This window comes from Cryptosporidium ryanae (assembly GCF_009792415.1).
Source record: "Cryptosporidium ryanae isolate 45019 chromosome Unknown contig_22, whole genome shotgun sequence".
NCBI classification, from domain to species: Eukaryota; Apicomplexa; class Conoidasida; order Eucoccidiorida; family Cryptosporidiidae; genus Cryptosporidium; species Cryptosporidium ryanae.
The window spans coordinates 1-22,568 of record NW_027125524.1 but is presented as its reverse complement, the minus strand read 5'-3'; the positions used below and the strand labels follow the sequence as shown (position 1 = coordinate 22,568).

General features: G+C 27.1%; 10 protein-coding genes across 10 annotated transcripts; 5 read left to right on the top strand and 5 right to left on the bottom strand.

The window, feature by feature from the left end:
- Positions 1-387: 387 nt before the first annotated feature.
- Positions 388-2,415, bottom strand: FG386_001251 (STXBP/UNC-18/SEC1 syntaxin involved in golgi transport; the record flags this gene model as incomplete). Its single annotated transcript, XM_067340644.1, has 1 exon — positions 388-2,415. One exon carries the CDS (start codon positions 2,413-2,415, stop codon positions 388-390), a length of 2,028 nt encoding a protein of 675 aa, XP_067198140.1.
- A 465-nt stretch (positions 2,416-2,880) lies between these two features.
- Positions 2,881-4,047, bottom strand: FG386_001272 (actin; the record flags this gene model as incomplete). Its single annotated transcript, XM_067340665.1, has 1 exon — positions 2,881-4,047. The coding sequence occupies one exon, from the start codon at positions 4,045-4,047 to the stop codon at positions 2,881-2,883; it is 1,167 nt and encodes a 388-aa protein (XP_067198161.1).
- Positions 4,048-4,464: 417 nt separating this feature from the next.
- Positions 4,465-5,388, top strand: FG386_001271 (uncharacterized protein; the record flags this gene model as incomplete). The annotated part of the gene is made up of 3 exons (XM_067340664.1): positions 4,465-4,481; positions 4,599-4,679; positions 4,785-5,388. The coding sequence occupies 3 exons, from the start codon at positions 4,465-4,467 to the stop codon at positions 5,386-5,388; spliced, it is 702 nt and encodes a 233-aa protein (XP_067198160.1).
- Positions 5,389-5,880: 492 nt separating this feature from the next.
- FG386_001270 (uncharacterized protein) lies at positions 5,881-7,350 on the top strand (the record flags this gene model as incomplete). Its single annotated transcript, XM_067340663.1, has 1 exon — positions 5,881-7,350. The coding sequence occupies one exon, from the start codon at positions 5,881-5,883 to the stop codon at positions 7,348-7,350; it is 1,470 nt and encodes a 489-aa protein (XP_067198159.1).
- Positions 7,351-8,266: 916 nt separating this feature from the next.
- Positions 8,267-10,126, top strand: FG386_001269 (uncharacterized protein; the record flags this gene model as incomplete). Its single annotated transcript, XM_067340662.1, has 1 exon — positions 8,267-10,126. One exon carries the CDS (start codon positions 8,267-8,269, stop codon positions 10,124-10,126), a length of 1,860 nt encoding a protein of 619 aa, XP_067198158.1.
- A 104-nt stretch (positions 10,127-10,230) lies between these two features.
- On the bottom strand, positions 10,231-13,542 carry FG386_001268 (B-box zinc finger domain containing protein; the record flags this gene model as incomplete). Its single annotated transcript, XM_067340661.1, has 1 exon — positions 10,231-13,542. One exon carries the CDS (start codon positions 13,540-13,542, stop codon positions 10,231-10,233), a length of 3,312 nt encoding a protein of 1,103 aa, XP_067198157.1.
- A 657-nt stretch (positions 13,543-14,199) lies between these two features.
- Positions 14,200-15,582, top strand: FG386_001267 (uncharacterized protein; the record flags this gene model as incomplete). The annotated part of the gene is made up of 1 exon (XM_067340660.1): positions 14,200-15,582. The coding sequence occupies one exon, from the start codon at positions 14,200-14,202 to the stop codon at positions 15,580-15,582; it is 1,383 nt and encodes a 460-aa protein (XP_067198156.1).
- Positions 15,583-15,995: 413 nt separating this feature from the next.
- On the bottom strand, positions 15,996-19,154 carry FG386_001266 (uncharacterized protein; the record flags this gene model as incomplete). The annotated part of the gene is made up of 1 exon (XM_067340659.1): positions 15,996-19,154. One exon carries the CDS (start codon positions 19,152-19,154, stop codon positions 15,996-15,998), a length of 3,159 nt encoding a protein of 1,052 aa, XP_067198155.1.
- A 755-nt stretch (positions 19,155-19,909) lies between these two features.
- On the bottom strand, positions 19,910-20,842 carry FG386_001261 (uncharacterized protein; the record flags this gene model as incomplete). The annotated part of the gene is made up of 1 exon (XM_067340654.1): positions 19,910-20,842. The coding sequence occupies one exon, from the start codon at positions 20,840-20,842 to the stop codon at positions 19,910-19,912; it is 933 nt and encodes a 310-aa protein (XP_067198150.1).
- A 554-nt stretch (positions 20,843-21,396) lies between these two features.
- On the top strand, positions 21,397-22,362 carry FG386_001250 (uncharacterized protein; the record flags this gene model as incomplete). The annotated part of the gene is made up of 1 exon (XM_067340643.1): positions 21,397-22,362. One exon carries the CDS (start codon positions 21,397-21,399, stop codon positions 22,360-22,362), a length of 966 nt encoding a protein of 321 aa, XP_067198139.1.
- Positions 22,363-22,568: the final 206 nt, after the last annotated feature.

The following is a 22,568-nucleotide window of genomic DNA, read 5'->3' as shown; positions in this document are numbered from 1 at the left end:
TGCCTTTTTTCCTTTTTTTTTTTTTTTAATTAATCTATTTCAGTCATTTAAGATCTTTTCCATTATTACATGCACTAGAGGCGGTAATAATAAACCGCTCAACGTGTTTTATTCATTTATTCAAAATATCATCCTGTAAATTAGAATTGAAAACTAAAAAATTAAAAAAAAGAATGTTTTATTATATTGAAACAAGAATATTAGTATTTAACAAATGTGGGATTAAAATTTATTGTAAATGTTAGATTTTTATAAAGGGTAAGTCAATTGTGAATAAATAAACAAAGGAAAAAATAAAAAGCGCATAGAATATATAATTAATGTCAGTGTTCAATTAAATATATATATTTCGCTCAATATGTTAATTAAAGTATGTTATTTGTATACTTATGAAGCTAATACTTGTTTGATTAACTGAAACGGAGTAGTTATGTTTATTCCACCCAAGTATATATTAACTTTTGATTCGCTATGTAATTCATAAATGCACCTAATTTCAGGAAAAGTTATCGAACCGATAATAAAAATAATAATACATTTATCTTTGGATGAGTATTTTGATAGGGAAAAAGATTGTGTAACGTTAATATTATCAGCGTTAAATAATGAATAATTATTATGAGGAGTACAAGTATTACTAGATGTAAACGGATATTCGTTTTGAAAGTTATTTTCGTTATATATATTATATGATATAAGTGAATTATTTGAAATATTTAGATTGCACATTAAATAATAAGATATTGTCTTAATTAATGGTTCAAATCTAGATAAATCCAATTCAATACTTCTAATTCTCTGTTTAAAGTATTTTATTCTTTCCTTATTATACAGTTCATATCTATGGGTGTGTTTACCGTTTCCAGAAGCTATATCCTCAAATGAATTACAAAGTCCAAGTCCCAATAATTTTTTGATCACAATTTGCTCATCACTTGAAAATTTACCTAAGTTAATTAGTTGATTCAAATCATCATTGCTTATGCCATAAAATTGCGATATATAAAGTAATACTAGTCTAAGTTTGTCGTACTTATTTTTAATTATTACTTTGTTCTTATTATGGTCATTTAATTTTGATTCCACATCAATATAAATATTATATTGTGACTCTGATTCCATAGATGAGAGTTCTAGAATAGATAATAAATTATTTTTTATTTTTATCGAGTTCATTATTTTTCCTTCAGAATCAATTAAAGTTGCTATACATTGTTCGACTTCACCTAGTGAAATAATATCATCGGATTTAAGAATATTGAAACATTCACTAATTATGCTAATATGAGTCCAGTATGTGGAAAGAGTTTGTTGATACTTCGGTATATTCCTTACAGCCTGTATTGTTTCGTTTGTTGTTAGATTAACATCATTATTTCTGTGAATCTTAGCGGTAATGTTGTTATGAGTGAATTTAAGTGTTTCTTCAGATATTTGTTGGTTAACTGTTCCAATGTGTCCGTGCCTATACATTACCCACTTTGAATCTTTTTCATCTAAAATTACTTTTTTCTTCTCCTTTATTCCTATAGTATTTAGTATTTCATATTCGTAAACATCATCTTGTTTTGATGAAGAACCGTCATTGTTTGTATAACTTGAACCCATTCCTAATTCATGAGATTTTATATTATTAATAGATACAGGAATATGTAGTAAGTCATATGCCAGTGCTTGATAGCAATAGTCATGAATATACAAAGGAGCAGTGTCGAAACTTCTATCTAATAATAAAATTGTGCATTCATTGTTACCTTCACCAAATGAAGAAAATGAAAAATTTAATTTTTCTGCTAAATTTTTGCAAATCAAGTTTACTTCACTTTTACCATTATTATGGTATCTTATCAATGGTTTTCCTTTAATACCAATAGTTTTACAAAATGTATTTATCCCATAATATATCTGCTGTTCTATCTTTCTAGAAATATCCAAACAACTTGTTAGTGTACCTTCGCAATCAACATAAAATGTTCTGCTGTCGTAAGGAATAAAATCTAGGTTCACTTCCTTAAATGATCTTAATCTTTTTAATAAATTCAAATTTTTAGTTAATATATCATAACATTTTTCCTTATTATCTTTTAAACTCGTTATAAATAAATGTGCCATTCTATACATACCTTCTGAATTATCAAAGTCATTCATTAATGACTCCAAATTTTCAAAACTAGAAGTTATGAAATAAATACAGTCCATTTTCTTTAATGGTTGCCTTTTTGCATTTAATTTTTCTATTATTGTAACACCTGCTTCTATTACATCATAAAAACTACAACATGATGATATTATTTTTAATGTAAAATCGTCAACTATCATAATTAAATAACCATCATTTGTTGAAGAAGATATTGCTCTCACAGGTGCTATTATATCATCTAATATTATTTTCCTGCAAATATCTAATAAACCCATTTTATATATACTATTTGATTTTAAAAAGAAAGAAATTACTTGTACATATTACTTGAAAATTAACATCTATTTATCCTTAAATTGAATTTTATTCTATTAAATATGTTTTCTATAATATATTAATGTACCTTTGATGCTTTAATATGTGCTATTTAATAGTTAATATATAAAAAATAACTTGTTGTGTTAGTTGTCCTGCTTAATTATAATTCACACTGAAATCAATCTTATGAATAAATAAAATAAAGATAATAATAACTATTGTATCAAAAAGTGAGCATACCGGTTTACCTAACAATATTCGTGTTTCATAGAAAACTAAAGTGGGGAGAGTGAATAGCGCCAAAAATGCACATGTAATCTAGAAGATAAAATAAGAATAAAGAAAACATCAAATTAACAAACAAGATAATAAAATGTGTAATAATAATTAATAATATTAACTAATATATAATTAAGATAATACTAAAGGCTATTCTTTGAGCCAATATTAAAAATTGTTGATTTACTGTTTTCGATAAAAGTAAAGTTCGGCCTTTTATCTGTCAATAACATTATAACTGCACCTGTATAAGATCTAAGAAAAGGAGATATAGGTGGCGACGAAACGAATATATGATCAGAAATTTTGCTCAAATTTTTATCATTTGAAGCATATTCTTTAAGTTCATTCTGTATTCTTTGTTCAAATCCAGGTACAGATCCTACTCCACCGCAAATAATAATATTTTGTGAAATCTCTTTTCTAATTTCCATATTAGAAAATTTAATACAATCAATTATACCATCTAAAACAATATTGTGTACAACATTAGACTCATTTTGTTTTTCACCAAAAAAAATATTAAACGGTTTGTGTCTTGTTTCTTTACTTACAAATATATTTATATATTCGTCATTCAAAAAAATGTTTTCAAAAGCCAAATCGTTTATTTCAATAGAACATTTTTCTGATTCAAAATATTCTCTAACAATAGCACTTCTAAATATTAAATTATCTAGCATTTTATCGCTTATATTCTCTATTTGTTTTACTTTATCTGGCTCATTTAATTTACATTGTTCTAATAGCATTTTTTTAAAATTATCCCTTAACGATAGATATCCACACTGTATGACTTTTATGTTGTATTCAATGGGATAACCATTATAAATTGGTGTTATTATTGTTTCATTTGTTCCTATATCTACAATTATACCACTAAGTATGCCTGTTGTAAATAAACTTGTTATTGGCTCACTTATTCTTTTTATCGCAGGTACTTCAAATGTTTCGTAAAGAATATTGCAAATACAAGAAGACAACTCACTTGGAAACAATGCCCTCTCTAAAAGCAATACGGGATAATCCTTTGAATTGCACCTTAGATGTTCCATGTATAATTTCCGAATTAAAATACTCAAATCTCGCCTCCAATACTTAGATTCCTTAAACAATGTGACGTACTCGCGTTCATTTTCGTTCTCGTTTTTTTTTATTTCTACAGTTTCCTCACATTTAGAAAACAGTTCAGACGTTTGTAGTATTACAAAAGGTTCTAGTCTCCTTGAAAATCCTGCCTTTAGATGTCGTCTTCCTATTTGTATAATTACACACGCCTTGCTCTGAGTTACTTCAGATAGTAGATCCATTTATAAATTAACACCTAATACTCATTAGTATGATTTTTATTTCCCCACATATCTTGAACATATGGTTGAATAAAGGCAGGTTATAAGACACGCGGCGCCAATAGCTTATTTTTCCTGATTTATTGGCAAAACCTAAATTCAACTAACAAGTGCGTAAAGTTTCATTCAATTTAGTTTGTTTGATTTAAAAGTAACTAATTGTTTAAGAATAGTACTACTAAGTTGCCTTAAGTCTATTATTTTTACATAAACATATAACTTGTGTTTATGATTAAAATTTGTCAAACTGCTGCGGAAATAACAGCTATTATAAAGGGAGCTAATACGAATAACAAATTGTTTGTTTTTGTATTTAAAAATTATAAAATTACTTCATTATAAATATCTTTTTTAATAACTAAAAAAAGTATAATTGAAATGTCTCCCGTTATTAGGTAAGTAAGAAAATGCATTTTACATAAAATTTAAGAAATACTTCTAACTTCACTTTTCTGGACGTTAAAATATGTATTTTGATCAAATTTAATTTTATATTCTTTAATTACGTTTAGGGGTTTATCTGACTTAAACAACACTTCAGGTAATAACGACAATGGTCATAATACAAGTAGTTACACGGGAGGTGAAAAAAGGTAGGTTTTTTTACTTTCTCTTTTAAATAGTTTCAATATTATTGTATACACTGAAACTAAAAAAAAAAAATGTAATCAAAAATAAATTAATTAACTGATTAAAAGTGGCATTGCTGTAGAAAATCCAGGTGGTTCTGATAACAATGACAGAATACCAAAAAATGCATTTAAAATTACTCTATACAAGAATGGATTTATATTAGACGAAGGAGAATTTAGAGATATATCTATACCTGAAAATCAAGAATTTGTGAATGATATAAGAAAGTCAGTTGCTCCTGAGGAATTAAGAAAAAGGTCGTTAAGTAATGGAACTGTACATATTGCATTAGATGATAGGAGTTCTGAAGTTTACGTTCCTCCAAAAAAAGCCATGGAAGTATTTTCAGGTTCAGGTAATTCATTATCTCAAGTTAAAGGTTCTGGTTATGACGTAAATATAAATTCTGACTTTAATTTTTCTATTGATAATTCAAAACCAACCACAAATATCCAACTTAGATTTCATAACGGACAAAAAAAGGTGGTTACACTAAATCATACCAATACAATAGGAGATCTTCATTGTATTTTTATGGAGTATGCACCTGTAGATGGAGAATACAGATTGATTTACGGATTTCCTCCGAAGGAAATTTCAATGGATCCAAACACTAGCTTAAAGGATGCGGGTCTTCTTCAAGAAACTATTTCACAAAAACTAATCTGATAACTTAATTATGATTTTTCAATATCATTATTGTTATTATTTATGAGAAAGTGGATATATATTAAAACACTAGATTAATTGTTTATTGTTTATTTATTTATTTGTTTATTTTCACACGCAACTATTTTGCATGATGTATTTATTTTTCTTTAGATGTTATTTTAATAAATATAAAAGCGCGGGTCAGAGACAATGCTATTTGTTGGGATAGAATGTCAAATGTAAACTGGGGAAAAAAAATTTAATTATAGGATTAGAATTTATTAAAAATAAATTAAATTTAAACATAGCAATAACATAAAACATACATTTTGTTGTTTGACATAACCTTCTTTCTTAATTAGGAGAGAACAACAAAGTAGTTAAATACATTAATATTAGAAGTTACAATAACAATATAAAATAGGCATATTAAAAAAATATATAGATATTATTAATTTGTTGTTTTTATTTAAATATAATAAAATTTTTTTATTAATATAATATTTGAGAATGAAAATAAAAAAGAGTACAAGCAAAAGAGTGCCACTAGCTAGAAAGTATAAAATAGAGAAAAGGGTTTCACAACACAGAAAAAAAATGAAGAAAATAGCGAATAAATCAACATTTATAAAAAACAAAAAAGGAAAGACAAAAGAACTTACAATACCAAATATGTGGCCATTTAAAGAGCAAATGTTAAACGAAATTAAGGAAATGAAGGAAAGACTTATAATAGAGAAAGAAGAGAAAAAAAGGCTTCTAAAAGAGAAAAATAATCTAGATAAGAATAATAATGATGAAAATATAAACATGATTGATAGTGATTTTGATAATATTAATTCTAAAAAAAACAAGTTATTTGGATTTAGTGATTTATCAGAATATGTCAATAATGCACTATCGCGTCAAGATTCTTTTGAGTTGTCAAGTAAATCAGAATTGGATTCTATTTTAAACTCTAATAATAAAAGCGAGCAGAACACATTGTCAGATTCATCAAAAAAAGCGTTTTTACGTGATTTAAGAAGATTGATAGATGAGTCAGATGTTGTTCTTGAAATATTAGATGCAAGAGATCCAATAGGATTTAGAAATTATGAATTGGAAAGATCAATCGTATCACAAGGAAAGAAGTTAGTATTGATATTGAATAAAATAGACTTGGTTCCTGGAGATGTTGTAAGAGAATGGTTAACTTATTTAAGAAAAGAGTTTCCAACATTAGCTTTTAAATCAGCATTGAATAGTTCTACTGAACACGGAGTAAATCAATCTAAAAGCAGCGGTTTGAGAGCTTCTAAAGAGTTTATTAATTCAGGTAGTGTTGCTTTTGGAGTATCTGCATTAATGTCTTTAATAAAAAATTATTCAAGGTGCAATAAAGATTCAAAGAGATTGATAACAATAGGTGTAATGGGATATCCAAACGTGGGTAAATCTTCATTAATTAATTCACTAAAAAGAAGTTATTGTGTTAAGGTTGGTGCAGTGGCAGGTATAACTAGAAATTTGCAAAGAATAGATTTAGATTCAACAACAAAATTAATAGATAGTCCAGGTGTTGTATTTTCAGGTAATTCTACTGATCCAAAACAAGTACTAAGAAACACTGTTCAACTTACAAATGTAAAGGATTACATTGAGCCTGTAAACTTATTGCTTCAGAAAGTAGACCATGAAATGTTGTATAGAATATACAAAATACCATCTTTCGAAAATTCAAATGAATTTTTAACAAATGTAGCTATATCTAGAGGAAAATTGTCAAAAGGAGGTATTCCTGATATTAACTCAGCTTCAATGATAGTACTTTCCGATGTTTTTAGTGGAAAAATACCTCTCTACAATTTGCCACCAAAAGACAATGGAAATAACGAAGCTTTAGAGAAGAACTCTATTCAATTCGTATCAAATTGGTCAAAAGAATTTGATATAGAAAATATTTATAGTGAATTTGATTCTAAGATAGTTACTTTTTAGATTGATAAATTTTATATATATATTAAAAAAAGTTATCACAATCTTATTGTTATTCTATAATTTGAAGATTGTTCCAGCAAGTTTATTCAATTGTGAAATGTGAACTTGAAAGACAATTAATATGAACAAATTAGTCTTTATTTTATGTAATATATATATTAAGATCAACGATAGCGTCTATTTTTCTTCAAGTATTTATATAAAAAGAACTTAGTTTTTTAAATAATCATTTGAGTTACCGCCACAAAAATTCTTTACTTTTTCTATAAAAACTACTACATGCATATAAACTTCAAAAAAGAAAAAGCGGGACAGTCACGCGCCCAAACATGCATATGATAGTTTTAAAGTTTTATTACATAAAATTTAAATGGAAAATTATAAAACGATTAGGGAATAGTAAAATTCAAAAGGCTGAATATATAAATAACAAAGAATATATTTTGATGGATCAACTGCTCTATCTGTAAATTCTTCGAGTAAAATTGTGAAATTGAAAAGTAATCAATATTAAAAGGGAAAGTATATATAGGGAAAATTGATGATATAATATCATTTTATTATTCTATAAATATAACAGCCAACATAATATTATTGCAATTATTAAATTTACCTTATCAATCATAAATGTATAATTTGTATGGGTGATTTCTTTTTTTCTTTTAAGAGAAAAAGAAGTATAAGGCAAAAGTACGATAATTTAGTAATACAATAATAAATAGAGTATTTTGGTTTTTCTTTTTTTTTTATAATGAAGACAAGAAATTTGCTTTAAATAACAGCTTACTATATTTAAATAAATATTATATCATACTTTGAAATTTATTTAAACTGTAATAACATTTATTTAATTATTTATCAAGAGGATATATACAACACTGAAAAATATAAAGCTAAAGTAATATAACAGTAAGAAATGATACGAATTGTTGAAAATGGTGAATATGGATCTCAAGTAATAGCACGTTGGATGCTTTTGGTTTGTATTAGTTTGGTAACCATGGGGATAATGTATTGCAACGATACGCTTCCAGCAATAGCACCGTTTATATTTGATGCATTTGAAAGTATATATAGTAAGGAAGAATTAGAATATTATTATAACACATTATGCTCATTAGTGTCTGTTCCCAATTTAATTTTTCCACTATTGGCAGGTGTGCTGATAGATACAGTATCGCTATATTACTTATCAATGATATTAATATCATTTTTAATAGTGGGTCAATTTATAATAACAATGGGTTTTGGAATGAAAAGTTTAGTAATGATGTTAGTTGGGAGATGTGTATTTGGATTCGGATCTGAATCCTCTCTAATTGCATTTAATTCACTATTAATAAGATACTTTCCAGAATGGGAGGTTGCATTGGCATTATCCATATGTTTAGCAATAGGAAGAATAGGTTCTGTATTAAGTGATATGGTATCACCTATAATAGCCACACTATTTCCAGTATACTGGACGTTTTTGTTTGGACTCGTACTGTTAATAGTTGGTGGTTTAAGTGTAATTGGAAATTTGAAAAAATATTATAAAGATGATCTTTCCACAAGCAATCCTAATTGTGTTTTTACAGCAGAGAATACCAAGTCAATAACAAACAGTCAAACAGAGTTGATATCACACAGTGATATAGTAAATACAAATAAAACAATAAACATGAATAACATTAAATTTAGAATCATTTTAATATGGAGAAAAATACATGGATTAGGTAGACTATACTGGTATTTATCTATTTTAGGTTTGTTATCATATAGCGTGATAATGCCATTTAATTACATAGCAGGACCATTAATAGTTGAAACACAATATAAAGATATTCCGGCATCAACAGCAAGACAATATGCAGGTATAATAATGAGTTTACTATATGCAGTATCAGTTTTAGTTCTTCCAATACTTGGTTGGATTGTAGATCGTGTTGGAGAGAGATGCAAATTGCTGACAATTTCTGTTGGATTGTTAACGTTGGCTCACTCGTTGATGTTAAAACTACATCCTGCTATTTCAATAACCATACTTGGGTTTGGATATACATTATTTGCTACCGTATACTGGCCATGTATAAGTATAAGTGTTCCTCCTAATTTATTGGGTACCGCATTGGGTGTTGTAACATGTATACAAAATCTTGGTTTTATTGTTACACCAATACAAGTTGCATTCTTGCATTCTAATTTCAAATCATATATTGCTGTTGAGTCATTTTTCCTTATTATTTGCATGCTGGCACTAATAATTTGCTATATTGTATATAAAATTGATATTGAATTAGGTGGTAAACTAGATTATGTTCCAAATGCTAATAATAATACATGCAAATTAACAAAAGTAAATGACATTGAAAATATTCCTCAGAATCAATCTACAATTATTTCTAATAGTATAAGTAATAAAGTCAAACTGGAAGAACTTATATGTCACAAATACATCAGTTATGACAACAATAGAGTATTGTATCCCAATAATAAATTGATTAGTTCATCATCCATAAGTACATTTGATGATTCAGATGAATCTTACTCACATTCATCTTCAATTACAGATGATGATTTATCTTATAGTTCATCTTATAGAAAATCGTCTTCGTTTTTAAAAAATAATACTCTCCCTGTTGCAAATTATTCTGTAAACCAGAATTACAATATATTAGGAGTAAATAAAGTCAATAATGGAAATCTTTATAATAATTACTCTGAATGTAATGTTAGTAACACAAAAACCAATGACTTAAATAAACAAAAAAAAATTAACGCTATTATAATATAAATGATATTTCAGTAAGGGAAAATATTCTAATATTGTTATTTATTTGTCTATTTATTTATTTATTATTATTTTTTTTTTTTTAACAAACTTAATTAAATATTTAGTTAACCTTTCATACCTTTAAAAGCAAGTGAAAGAAGATTCTCAAAATGTTCACATCTAAGAATGTCTTCTTTAGTCATGCCACCTTCTGATTTAAGTTCATCGTTCCTAAGAGCATTATCCAACCACATCATATAGTCTTTTATATTAGATGTTGAATTTATTCCCCTTTTTGGCATTCCAAAAAGACTAAATATGATGGGTGAATTTAATCTTGGTTTTGTAAATATATTCTGCATCCAAGCAAATATTTCAAGCCCAAGTTGCCTATATTTAGCCTCGGTATTATTCAAAGTTTCCCTTGGGGTATTTATAGTTGGTTCCCAAACGTATATTGATATACCACTTATAGCCCTTCTAAAACACTGTATTCTAGCAACAATGTCATTTTTCTCCGTTATTTCAGAATATTGACCATTGTTTCGTTCATTTATCATTGAATAGTTTATTGATGATATTATATTAGAAAGTCTAGGTACTATATAATGATTCAACAAAACCTGACAGCAAAATGATATAGAACCATTAGTGCAATATGTAGTTACCCTATTTGTTTTTGAAGGTAGTTTATTTATCTTATTTTCAGACTTAAGCAAATATGCATCACTGCTTATTGAATCTATTGTATCTATAATACCATACATTACTCCTCTTATTGTATTTGGTATTGTTTTTATATCAATAGATACCAAATGTCTAATAAATGTTTCAACTATAGTGTATATATTTTCTTCAAATAGTATCTGATATTCATCAAGTTGAGACCTATCAACTATGTCCTCTTTTGATTCATTTTCATCTACATCAGTATTATTGTTTAATTTAATTTTTTTACCAATAATATCTGTATATGGACCTTTTTCAAGATTTAGTATGTTTAATAGTGATATCTGCATTTGTTGTACTAAAAACGATTTTTCATCATTATTTAAGTTTGATATTCTGAAAATAGTATGAAAAAAGTCGTTTATAGTAGATGACGAAACCAACATCGTGTCTATAGGTATGTTGCTTAAAAAGTTTATTTCAAAATGTAACAATGAATAAAACAAATGGTCAAATGTTTGCATGTATATTGAAATATTAAAAATATCTTGAATTAACATTTTTCTTTTTATTACCGGTGCCGAATGAAGAAGTGCAATAAGTAATTCATAATTATTAGAAACAAGGTACCCCCAATATTTCTGTGTAAGTTTGATAGGTTTCTCAACACTCGGATCCCATACATATGAATATACTGTTTTGTCGTAAAAACTATTCGAACCCGCACTGGTTCTACTATTTATTATATTATCAACAACCTTCTTTGTATTTGAATTATATTTATCACCGTCATCTGCTTCAGATTTAATTTTTGACCAAACATAGTCGCTGTCATTATCGCATTTTTTATTTTTATCCAATTTACTTTTAACTGTTAATATAATATTATCTAATAATTCATCAGAGTTGTTTTGATAATTCAGTGCACTTGAATTTCCGTAATAATCATTATAACCAAGTGTACCGTCTATCTTATTAACCAAATCCTTCATCTGTGGTATCAGTTTTGTTTTTCTTAATACTGGATATTTAACTTCTGAATCTACTTTATCATTTAATAAACTCTCATTACTTTCCTTAATCCCCATTATACTCAGTTTAGGAAGCTTACAGGAATTATACTCGTCAGATGTAAGAAGCTTTTGCTCCACAGGTAAGTTTTTTCCTGACAAATTAAAGAGATTGTCGCTATTTAAATCACCGTGATCAAAATCATTCCATTTTGCAGTAGCATTTTTTTTATACTTTGAAATAGAATCAATAACTAAATCATTTTTTGAATCTAAAGATAAGTTTAACGCTTTTTTATTTAGTGAATCAATGTTTTCATCCTCATTTATATGACTGTCGTCTTTTGATAAGCCATTGGCATTTTCATCTTGTTCTATTTTAAATATGTCAAGTAATTCACTTGTTTCATTCGATCTTGATATAACATTAAAACCACCATCAACAAAAAACTTTTCCTGCACCCAACTTGGAATTACATTATTATTAACGAGTATATTTGAGTTGCCACCAAAAAAATGGCTACAAACTAGATCATGTCTGTGGGAGTATACCAGAAAGTCTGATGGAAGAAGTGCTAATCTCAAATGAGCAAAGAAAGCTTCCATCCATTCAATTAACAACAGTTCAGTCAGTAACTGCCTTTTTATTGACATTATAAAGGACATTTTTTTCTCTCTCAATGCAATTAATTGTTGTAACAAACTTTTTGATGCCAACTCTATTCTTTCTTGAATATCGTCATAGTTTGATCTTATATCATTTATATGATTATGGCGACTTGACAAGTACTCCACCAATTGGCTTTTTCTTTTATGCAACTCTAAATCACTTTGTGATATGCCTGAATATGCCATTCTTATTGCATCTGTTGTTGATATTAGTATATGTTCCGCTGCATCCCCAGAGGAATGTTGTCCTATCAGTATGCAGTGTGGACACAATGGTATATAGCAATTCATACATACAGAATCTATTCTTTCCGTTGAATGATGCGGACAAAAACCAAATTGGTATGGGCTTTGTGATACAGGTACCCTTCGATGTTTAGATAACAATCTTGAAGAAGAGTGATGATACTCATCACAAGAAACACACAAGTGAGCCTTATCAGATTCACAATACAATGTTGAGATGTTTATTTCACACATCTCACATATAGGTTGAGATATTTCAATTCTAAGTGGCTTAAATTCAACTTCTACTATCATTGTAGGTAGTATTTGATCACAAAATTTAACTTGGTAATTTGCTGTAAATGAACTTTGCGTTGAAGGTACGTGCTTCACATTTGGATTTTGCCATGTTTTGCACATATAACCTGGGGGAAATGGAATAGATGATCTCATACCATCAGCCTCATCTATTATTAATATTGGTCCTAAAGCTAGCGTAAAAACCACAAATCTATAAATTCCCATAGGATTGGAATCGAATCCACTAGGTGATGGTAACGCCCCATTTTTAAATATCATCTTTTTCGAATTTATTGTTATTTTATTTTCACCAAAAATTGTTTCGAAATTTTGATTCATTGGAAGTTCTGATAAGTCATATATTGACTGTATTACATGACCACCCAAATTTGATGCATATCTATTAAATGACTCCCTCTGTTCTCTTGTTATCAATGACCATGCTCTTGTTATGTGAAGATCAGGCGTATAAAATGACAGTTGAATCATATATTCACATCTTGCGAGAACAAAGGCGTCATCTATTAATTCAGGTACTATATCCACTACTTTTTCTTCCAACATTTTAAAATTTTTAATCTTATGCTATTCCTTTTATTTTATCTCACAATTTTTTTATTTATTTTAATTCAAATACATTTTAATCTATTTAAATAAGGTTTACATGCATTGGCGCTTCCACTATTTTTTATTTATTACTATAGGACCTATAAGCTTGAAAATAATTTTAAAAAGCAGAATATTAATAATAAAACTTCAGTAATGCCATTATTTTAGTTTTCAAGAAAACTACATTTTAAACTTAAACGGTGAATACACTGCTTTAGCCATTCCAAGTTTGAATATTTTTACCCTTTTATGTTCTTAAACTTGTAAAAATGACCTAATTACATTCTTACGCTTTTCTCCTAACTCTTAATCACAATCTGTTGAATAATATATTTCAAGATCATGCCGCCACATGCGGCGCCTACTTGAGTACCTATTTTGAATTAGGTTATTCTTAAAGGCCAAGGAGTAAAATAAGTTAGAGCTTTGGAAGAGATTGATATAAGAATATACGGTAAAATAAACACACATATATTAGTTTATTAGTTATTCAAATAATTTTATCAATCATTATATTTTAATTGTAACTCACTGTTTTATTTTATACTGTTGTTATTGCTAGATATAGACATATATATTTTTTAAATAGTTTATTTCGCAAATAGAGTTAAAATGGACGAGAATTATGACGTGGTAGTATGTGGTACTGGCCTTACTGAATGCATAATCAGTGGACTGCTCTCAACTTCAGGTCGGAAAGTGTTGCATATAGATAGAAATAGCTATTATGGTGGTGAGGCTGCATCCTTAAATTTGACGACTTTATATAAAAAGTTTAGGCCAGGATCAAACCCTCCAGAAAAATATGGTGCAAATCGTGATTGGAATGTTGATTTAATACCTAAATTTGTAATGGCAAGTGGAGATTTAGTTAAGATATTACTAAAAACAAGAGTTACTAAGTATTTAGAATGGCAAGTTATTGAGGGTACATTTGTATATCAATTTCAAAAAGGAGGACTAATATTTAATCCTAAGTTTATACACAAAGTACCTGCTACAGAGGTGGAGGCATTAAAAAGCCCATTATTAGGTATTATTGAAAAAAATCGTTGTAGGTCTTTTTTCTCATTTGTCGCAAATTGGTCTGATGATGACAAAAGCAAACAATTGGGTTTTGACAGAAAAAATACAAAAATGAAAGATATTTACGATTATTTCGGTCTTTCATCGACAACTATTGATTTTATTGGTCATGCCATCGCTTTATACACTAACGACGATTATATAAATATGCCTTTTGGTGAAACATTGGACAAAATAAAACTGTACATGCAGAGTTTTAGCAGATATGGTAAATCACCATTTATATACCCAATTTACGGTTTGGGTGGGCTTCCTGAAGGATTTTCGAGATTATGTGCAATACACGGAGGCACTTATATGTTAAACACTAATCCAGAGAAATTTCTCTTTGATGATAACGGCAAGGTATGCGGTATAGTCACATCTCAAGGTAAAGCTACATGCAATATGGTAATTTGCGATCCATCATATGTTATTAACAATGGTAGTATAAAAGAACAAAGAGTTAGATGTGTAGGAAAGGTAGTTCGTTGTATATGTATATTAAATTCACCTATACCAGATACAAATAATGTTTCTTCATGCCAAATTATTATACCTCAAAATGAGCTTAGGAGAAAAAACGATATTTATGTAATGATGGTTTCTTGTTCTCATGGAGTGGCTCTTAAAGGTAAATATATTTCAATAATATCTACAACTGTTGAAACAGATAACCCATTATTGGAAATTAATCCGGCCATTAAACTTCTTGGTAATGCTATTGAAGAACAATTTATTTATACTTCTGACATATATGAACCTATTTCTTCAGGAAGATCAGATAATATATTTGTTTCTAAATCGTGTGATGCATCCTCTCATTTTGAATCTCTCACTCATGATGTTCTTAGACTTTGGAAGGATATCACTGGCGAAGAGCTCGATCTCACTAATATTAAATACGATGAAGATGAATTAGAGGAGTAATACATCCATATATTCTCTTCACCTATCTTTGTATAGATCAAGGTTCTTTATCACTTAGTACTATTTAATTTATCTATTATTTTAAAAAATCGTTCATTTTAATGATAAATAATTTTTTACCAATAACTCGTTATGTTATAAATGCCTTAATGCTAAATTAATGTGAATAATGTCTACACATGTCTCGCATATTACTACCATTAATTCTAAATTAAACAAAAAAAAACATAAATAAATAATAATAACGATGATTAATAAGTATTTTAAAGTAATTCCTTCAATTTTGCAGAGAAAAGTTGTATTCAAAATGAAAAAGGTAACATAAATCAATAAAAATTAAAAAATTTTATAACTTGGTATAATGTAAATATAATTATAGCAACAATAATAGTAAATCTATTATAAGGTAGTTGTTATGTTGTTTTAAATTTATTCTTAATTTTGTCAAAAAGCTTACACTCAATTCTTCCTTTTTTAATACCAACACTTTTTTTATTGAAACCTTCATATTTTTTTTCAGAAGAACAAGTTTTAGATAAAAGCGATTCAGATATATTTTTTATTTTTTTAACTCCATTAAGTAGTCTCTCCAACTTTTTACAATTATTATTATTACTATTATTAACATCATTATTATTAACATAGGACTTGTTTTTATTTTTGAAAGAGGACCTAAAACATCTTCCTTCAGAAATAGAATCACCTAATTTTAAATAACTTTCAATAAAACTTTGCCTGTTTATTGAATTATAAGACTCTAACCCAAAATTTTCATGTCCATATATGTCAACCCTAGACTCGATAGATTTTGTACAGACAAAAGAATATCTATTCATTGAAAATAAATCCTTATTTGATTTACTCATATATGTAGAATCGTTTCTTTTTAATCTCAAATTTAATATTTCATTTGGAGAATATAAATAATTATCTTCAATGTAACTGCTACTGTTACTATAAAATGCGTTGTTTCTACTTAAGTGTGTACTATTAAATTCATTTTTATCATAATTTGAATAGTCTTTTTTTAAAAATAAGCCTCTGGATGAATTAAGTACTATAGAACTTCCATGTTCGTCTGACCCAATTGAATCTTCTATCACTGAGTATGCCGTTACATATGAAAAATTAGTTCTACATTCAGAATTACTTGACTCTTTTTCAAACTCAGACTCTGAATTAGAGTTTAGACTATAATTTGATTCATTAAAAATCTTTTTCTTTTCTTCTGAAACGTTTATATGATCATAATTTGAACTGTTATTATTATCTGTTTGCAACTTTTTTTTATTTACACTATTTAAGTTGCACACTTTAATGCATTTATTAATATATTGATTATTTTTTTGACTAACACAATTGTCATTAAGCATCAAAGATTTATTTTTTTTATATTTTTTATTTCTTTTTGATGTATGTGTATTTGTAGATAACGACTTGGTCATTTTATTGTTACCAGAAACTGGAACCATAAAGTAAGCATTGCTATTATAGTCCTGTATCTCCAAAAAGTCACTATTTACGATACTATTACTTATAATTCTATTTGATTTATGATTTTTAGAAGGCCTCCTCTTTGTTATTGTTGATAATGCAACATTATGGGACACAACATCACCAATATTAGATAATTCAAGAATATATTTATTATCCTCAATTGTCCTGTTATTTTTGCTGGTAATATTGTCTTTATCAATATTGACATTCATATCACGAAAGTTTCTATTTTTATTAATGTTACTGCTGCTAAGTAAACTGTCATTTTTATCACTTAATTTGTTATGATTATTAGTTTTGTCGCTGTCATTGTTATCATTATTATTAATACTACTATCGCAATTATTATTATTTTTGTTATTGTGATTACCATCATTGTTATTGTTGTCATCAGTGTAAGAATCAACACTTTTATTTTTTTTAATGCTCTCTTGTTTTGAATTTGTCGTTTTAACTACAAAATGAATGGTTTTACCAGAAAATAAACTCCAAGAATTATCCCATTGTAAAATCAGGTAACCTGGTACAGACGCATAATAAGAACCACTGTATGCTTTTGTAGAATCAAATTTAGATGAAGAAACTATTGTAATTTCATGTTGAACATCGTGATTTTTTGTTTGAATTGATGATTGTAATATACTATTATTAGTGTCCTTTAAACATATTTTATCACTACTAATAATATCTAAATTATCAGTAGTATAAAATTTATTAATATATGATACATTGCTGTTTTGATATGTCACACTAGATGCGTTGGAGTTACTTAAATAATTCATGTCATCTATCAAATACTTTGCTCCGAAACCTATTTCTCCCTCCAATACTCCCCATGTCCAGTATACAAATGTATTTGGCTTTATAATAGAAATAGCTATTCTTTCTTTTTTCATTCTTTTTATATGAAGTGTTTGTCTATCATCTCCAAGTCCGAAACAATCTAAGAGCAAAGTGCCCGTATTTGGAACTGTTGAATATTGTTCCGTAGTGAGACCACCCAAAAACTGAGGTAAATTATTTATTGAAACAATACTAAATAATCTTTCTTTGTAATCCTCATCTAATACAAGAATTTTTTCTACTGTTCTTGCTGCTAATAATGATTTGAATGAATTCCAAACTATTGAAAAAAATTTCGGTGCATTCACAAATATAACATAAGACATACCTTCTGGATAATTATCTGAAGCTAACTGAATCATTCTTCTAAGAATAGTAATAATGTGAGATGAATGAACTTGAGAAACCGTTAAACCATACAGATCCATTATACATGTCGCTCTTACAAAACTTTTACTTTCAAGTGAAAGTTTGTCTAATAAAATACTTCTGTATTCCATATGGTATGAATACCAAAGCAATAACTCATCAACTTTAACCGCTCCCAATAATCTTGTTTCATCTAATAAACCAAATCTTTCTATACATATTATATTTCCAGACCTATCCTTTAATGGTTTTTTTTCTCCTGTGCTCTCTCTAAGCAATAAATTACAGGGGTAATATCTAGTTATCGTATTATGTAATGGTGCCATCTCAATATTATTATTAGGAAGCATATTTGTAATTACAAATGGTCTAACTACCGTATCAATATTAAATTCTTTCCTCCACTTTATATGCTTTGAAAACGCTGTAAAAGCATTTCCTGTGTTAAAATTAAAACCTACTAAAAACCTTAGCAATCTTAATGGTGTTAACATAACTTTGCAACAGTTATCTATTACACCCTTATTTGCATCATCTTTTAATGATATGTAATCGTTTTCCGTATTTTTTTCTTTATATATCTCATTTATTACATTTTTACATAATTCTTTAAATTTTTCATATTGTATTAAGTCCCAATTTTGTGGTTTATTATTTAAAGATGAAAATAATTCTGAATAATTAATAGATTCATCTTCCACACCACATTCTAAATTATTGTCCTTTTTATTTTCGAATTCGCACCCGGAAATAATATCTCTAATTTCTAATCTTTCCTTAGAACTCGATTCAGATATTACATTTACAAAACCATCGCTAAGATTACATCTAACAACTACATCCTCTATGTTTGTTCCTGACATTACTGATTATTATAATAATTATTATGTACTAGCCAAGATATTTAATATTCATTAAAATACTTAATCCAAAATTTACACATGTATATTTATTATAAATATACTCACTATACACAGTATTAAATAGTTATTTCATTTCGCTCAATCGCTTATTATTAATAATACAAAATAATACCTATAGTTTTGCAATATATAATTAAATTTATACATAACATATAAATATTAGTATGTTTACAATATTTAAATAATACCTTGTTAACTATATTAATGAATGACATTAAGTGAAATAATATAATAAATAATCATGCTCAGTTTAATCAAATAAAACATCCACCATTTTAGTTAATACATGTAAACTTTAATAAAATAAAATTAACTGCTAATGTTGCCTTTTAGATAAGCTCCATTTAATTTACTAATTATTTTGTTATTATCAAATATTACCAAACCTTTATTTTTACTTGCTTTTTTTTCTTTTTTTTTTTTTAATTTTCACAATGAATATTTATTTCGAATTTTAGCACTTTATTATTAGATTTTATTTTACTCAAAATATGTTAGTTTGGCGCCAGGGAGGGGTGATGACAGTACATTTTGCAACATGTGCGATTAATAATCAATGATTGAGGTGAATTAAAAAGATGCAAACTAACATTAAATAGAGAAACAAGGTATTAAAAAGAAGTTAATTATATATAAACAACAAAATAGCTTATTATAACAGTAACTTTATATATCAAATAATACACATATAAAAATTAAATATTTTTAAATGCTTTTTCAATAGAATCAATAGAAGATATTTTACAATGATTTTTGTTCACTGATTTAAGTTCATTTATATATTTCTCTGGCTCTTTAAAATTCATGAAATAAGAACATGTAATTAAGTTTGATAACGTAACTTGAGACCTTGGATCAATCATATAAGCTTTTTGTAATAGTTCATAAGCGTCATTAAAATGCTTTCTTTGCATATGAATAACAGATATTCCATTTAATATAATGACAGATTGATTTTCTTTTGAATTATTCGGTAGTTTTATATTGGAATTCTCACCAAAATCTGTTTGTAAATTAGCATATGTTATTAATGATGAGTTATATTCACCTTTTAGAAGTTGTAACCATGCAGAAGCTATTCTAACAATAGATGATTCTTTAAAATCAGAAAATGAGTATAAGGATTCCACATCACCAAAATATGCATCGTAATTTTCCATGATATCTTCAAAAACCTCTTCTGCAAGATCAAATCTATCTATTGTACAATAAATAAAAACTTGAATAATTTTTAAATTAGGATTTGAGTCAGAAATAGATATTGCTGAAGAATAGTCTTCTAATAATATATACATTAATACAAGTATAATTTCTATTATCAACAGTTCATTGTTATTTTTAATATATATTTGTTTTAATTCTTTAACTATTTCTTCTTTTCTTTCATACGACGTTTCTGGAACACAAAATATAGCATACAAGCAAATCGCAGCATTACCATATTTTTGATTTTCTATATATTCGTGATAGATTGATTCTATATTTTCAATCTCCAATTGATTTAATTTTAATTTACATCTTAATTTTGTTAGATCTAACAATGTATCTAAATCAACATTTTTATCAGCATTGTTACTTTCAATTTCACCAATCAATAACAACACTTTCTCATAGTAACCTGAATTCATACAATTTTCTATCTAAATAAATAATTAAACATACACACATGAAAATTAAGAGTTAATAACATACCTCATTTATTTCTTCTGAATAATTATGAACACCCATTTTAATATTACAATAATTTCTATTTGATTTATGGAATAAGTAATATTATAAAGTGTATCTATTATTTTTGTTATGCTCCTTAATTAAAAAGAATCAACTAAATAACTAAACTATTTAAAATTATTTTGATATTAAATAAATATGTTAGTATTTTAAATAAAATATATATACTGACTTTATCATTATTTTATATAATGTTAATTTTCGTTAGTAATGTAATATTATTTAGGTACCCCATCCCTATTTATAATCAGGCGCTAAGTTAGAGGCGCTCATACAGGCTATAAATTAGATTACAATGGTCTAATAATAAATAAGTCAAAATAAAGTTAAAGAAAAATGTACCTTATGTAATAAATCATATTTATTTTATTTTATAACTATTTAGTCATTTTCCACTTCTTATCCTTTGAATAATAGTACTAATTTCCGTTATATTTTTTAGATTATTTAAATGGACGATACAGATTTTCTTTCTGATGGAAACTTAAGAAGCAGAAATTTTAAATCTCACATTAGAGTTGCTAGAAAAAGAGCAGATGTTCAGACATCTATAAAGGAATTGGCAGAAGAACCAAAAGAACCAGCAGGTGTTGTTTGGGCATGTTGTTTTGCGAATGAACTTGATTTTCAAATAATACTAGAAGCTTGGAAGCAAGGTGAGCTATCTAGCAAACAAATCCACATTGAGATGACATTTAGTGAAGTATTATGTTTAAGATGGAATAAAGATAAAATATGTTATTTGTTTCGTTTCGGTTGCGTTGTTGGTTGGGATTTAACTAGAACAGAAAGAATAACAATTGTTAATTTATTAAAAGGATATGTGAACCAACCACTACATACATCTACAAACGAATTACAAGATGATGATATGAATTATAACTACGGAGAGAAGTCATCAATCAAACATGATAGCATTTATCTTGTTTCAGATAGTTTGCTGGAAAAATTAGCTTATAGCTATGCTCTTAGCCAAAGTGTTAAACTATCTGTTTTTGAATATGTTGTAGATGAAACTATTGAAAGTACAAGATCATTACCTGAGAGTCTTGCTAAAACAGGTACAATAAAAGATAATAGAGAGGACATAAGCAAAAGAATTGGGGAATTATTTATGAATCGTTTTTACATTAATTTGCAAACTGACATTTTGGACACACCAGACATTTTTTGGGAATTACAGGATTTTGAAACACCTTATCTAGCTTGTAGGAACTACATGGATATCCCTAAGAGAGTTGAGGTACTTAATCAAAGATTAGATATTATCAAGGATTTATATGATATGTTAAATAATGAACTTTCATTGCAACATGGATACAAACTTGAATGGATCGTTATATATCTTATTTTCATAGAAATTCTCATAGAAGTTGTTTGGAATATTGTTATAAGAGACATTTTTAGATTATTTTAGTCTACAATATTTAACTCAAATTAATATACAAAGGGAACAAAAATAAGAAAACATATATATATTTATTTATTTGTTGATGTATACTTAATAGATTTATATATATATATATAAATTTTTTTTCACTTAATTTTACCTCACATTTAATTCACTATTATTAGTTCCGGCGGGTCTTTTTTCAAATACATTTTTATTGTAAAAATCTGTAT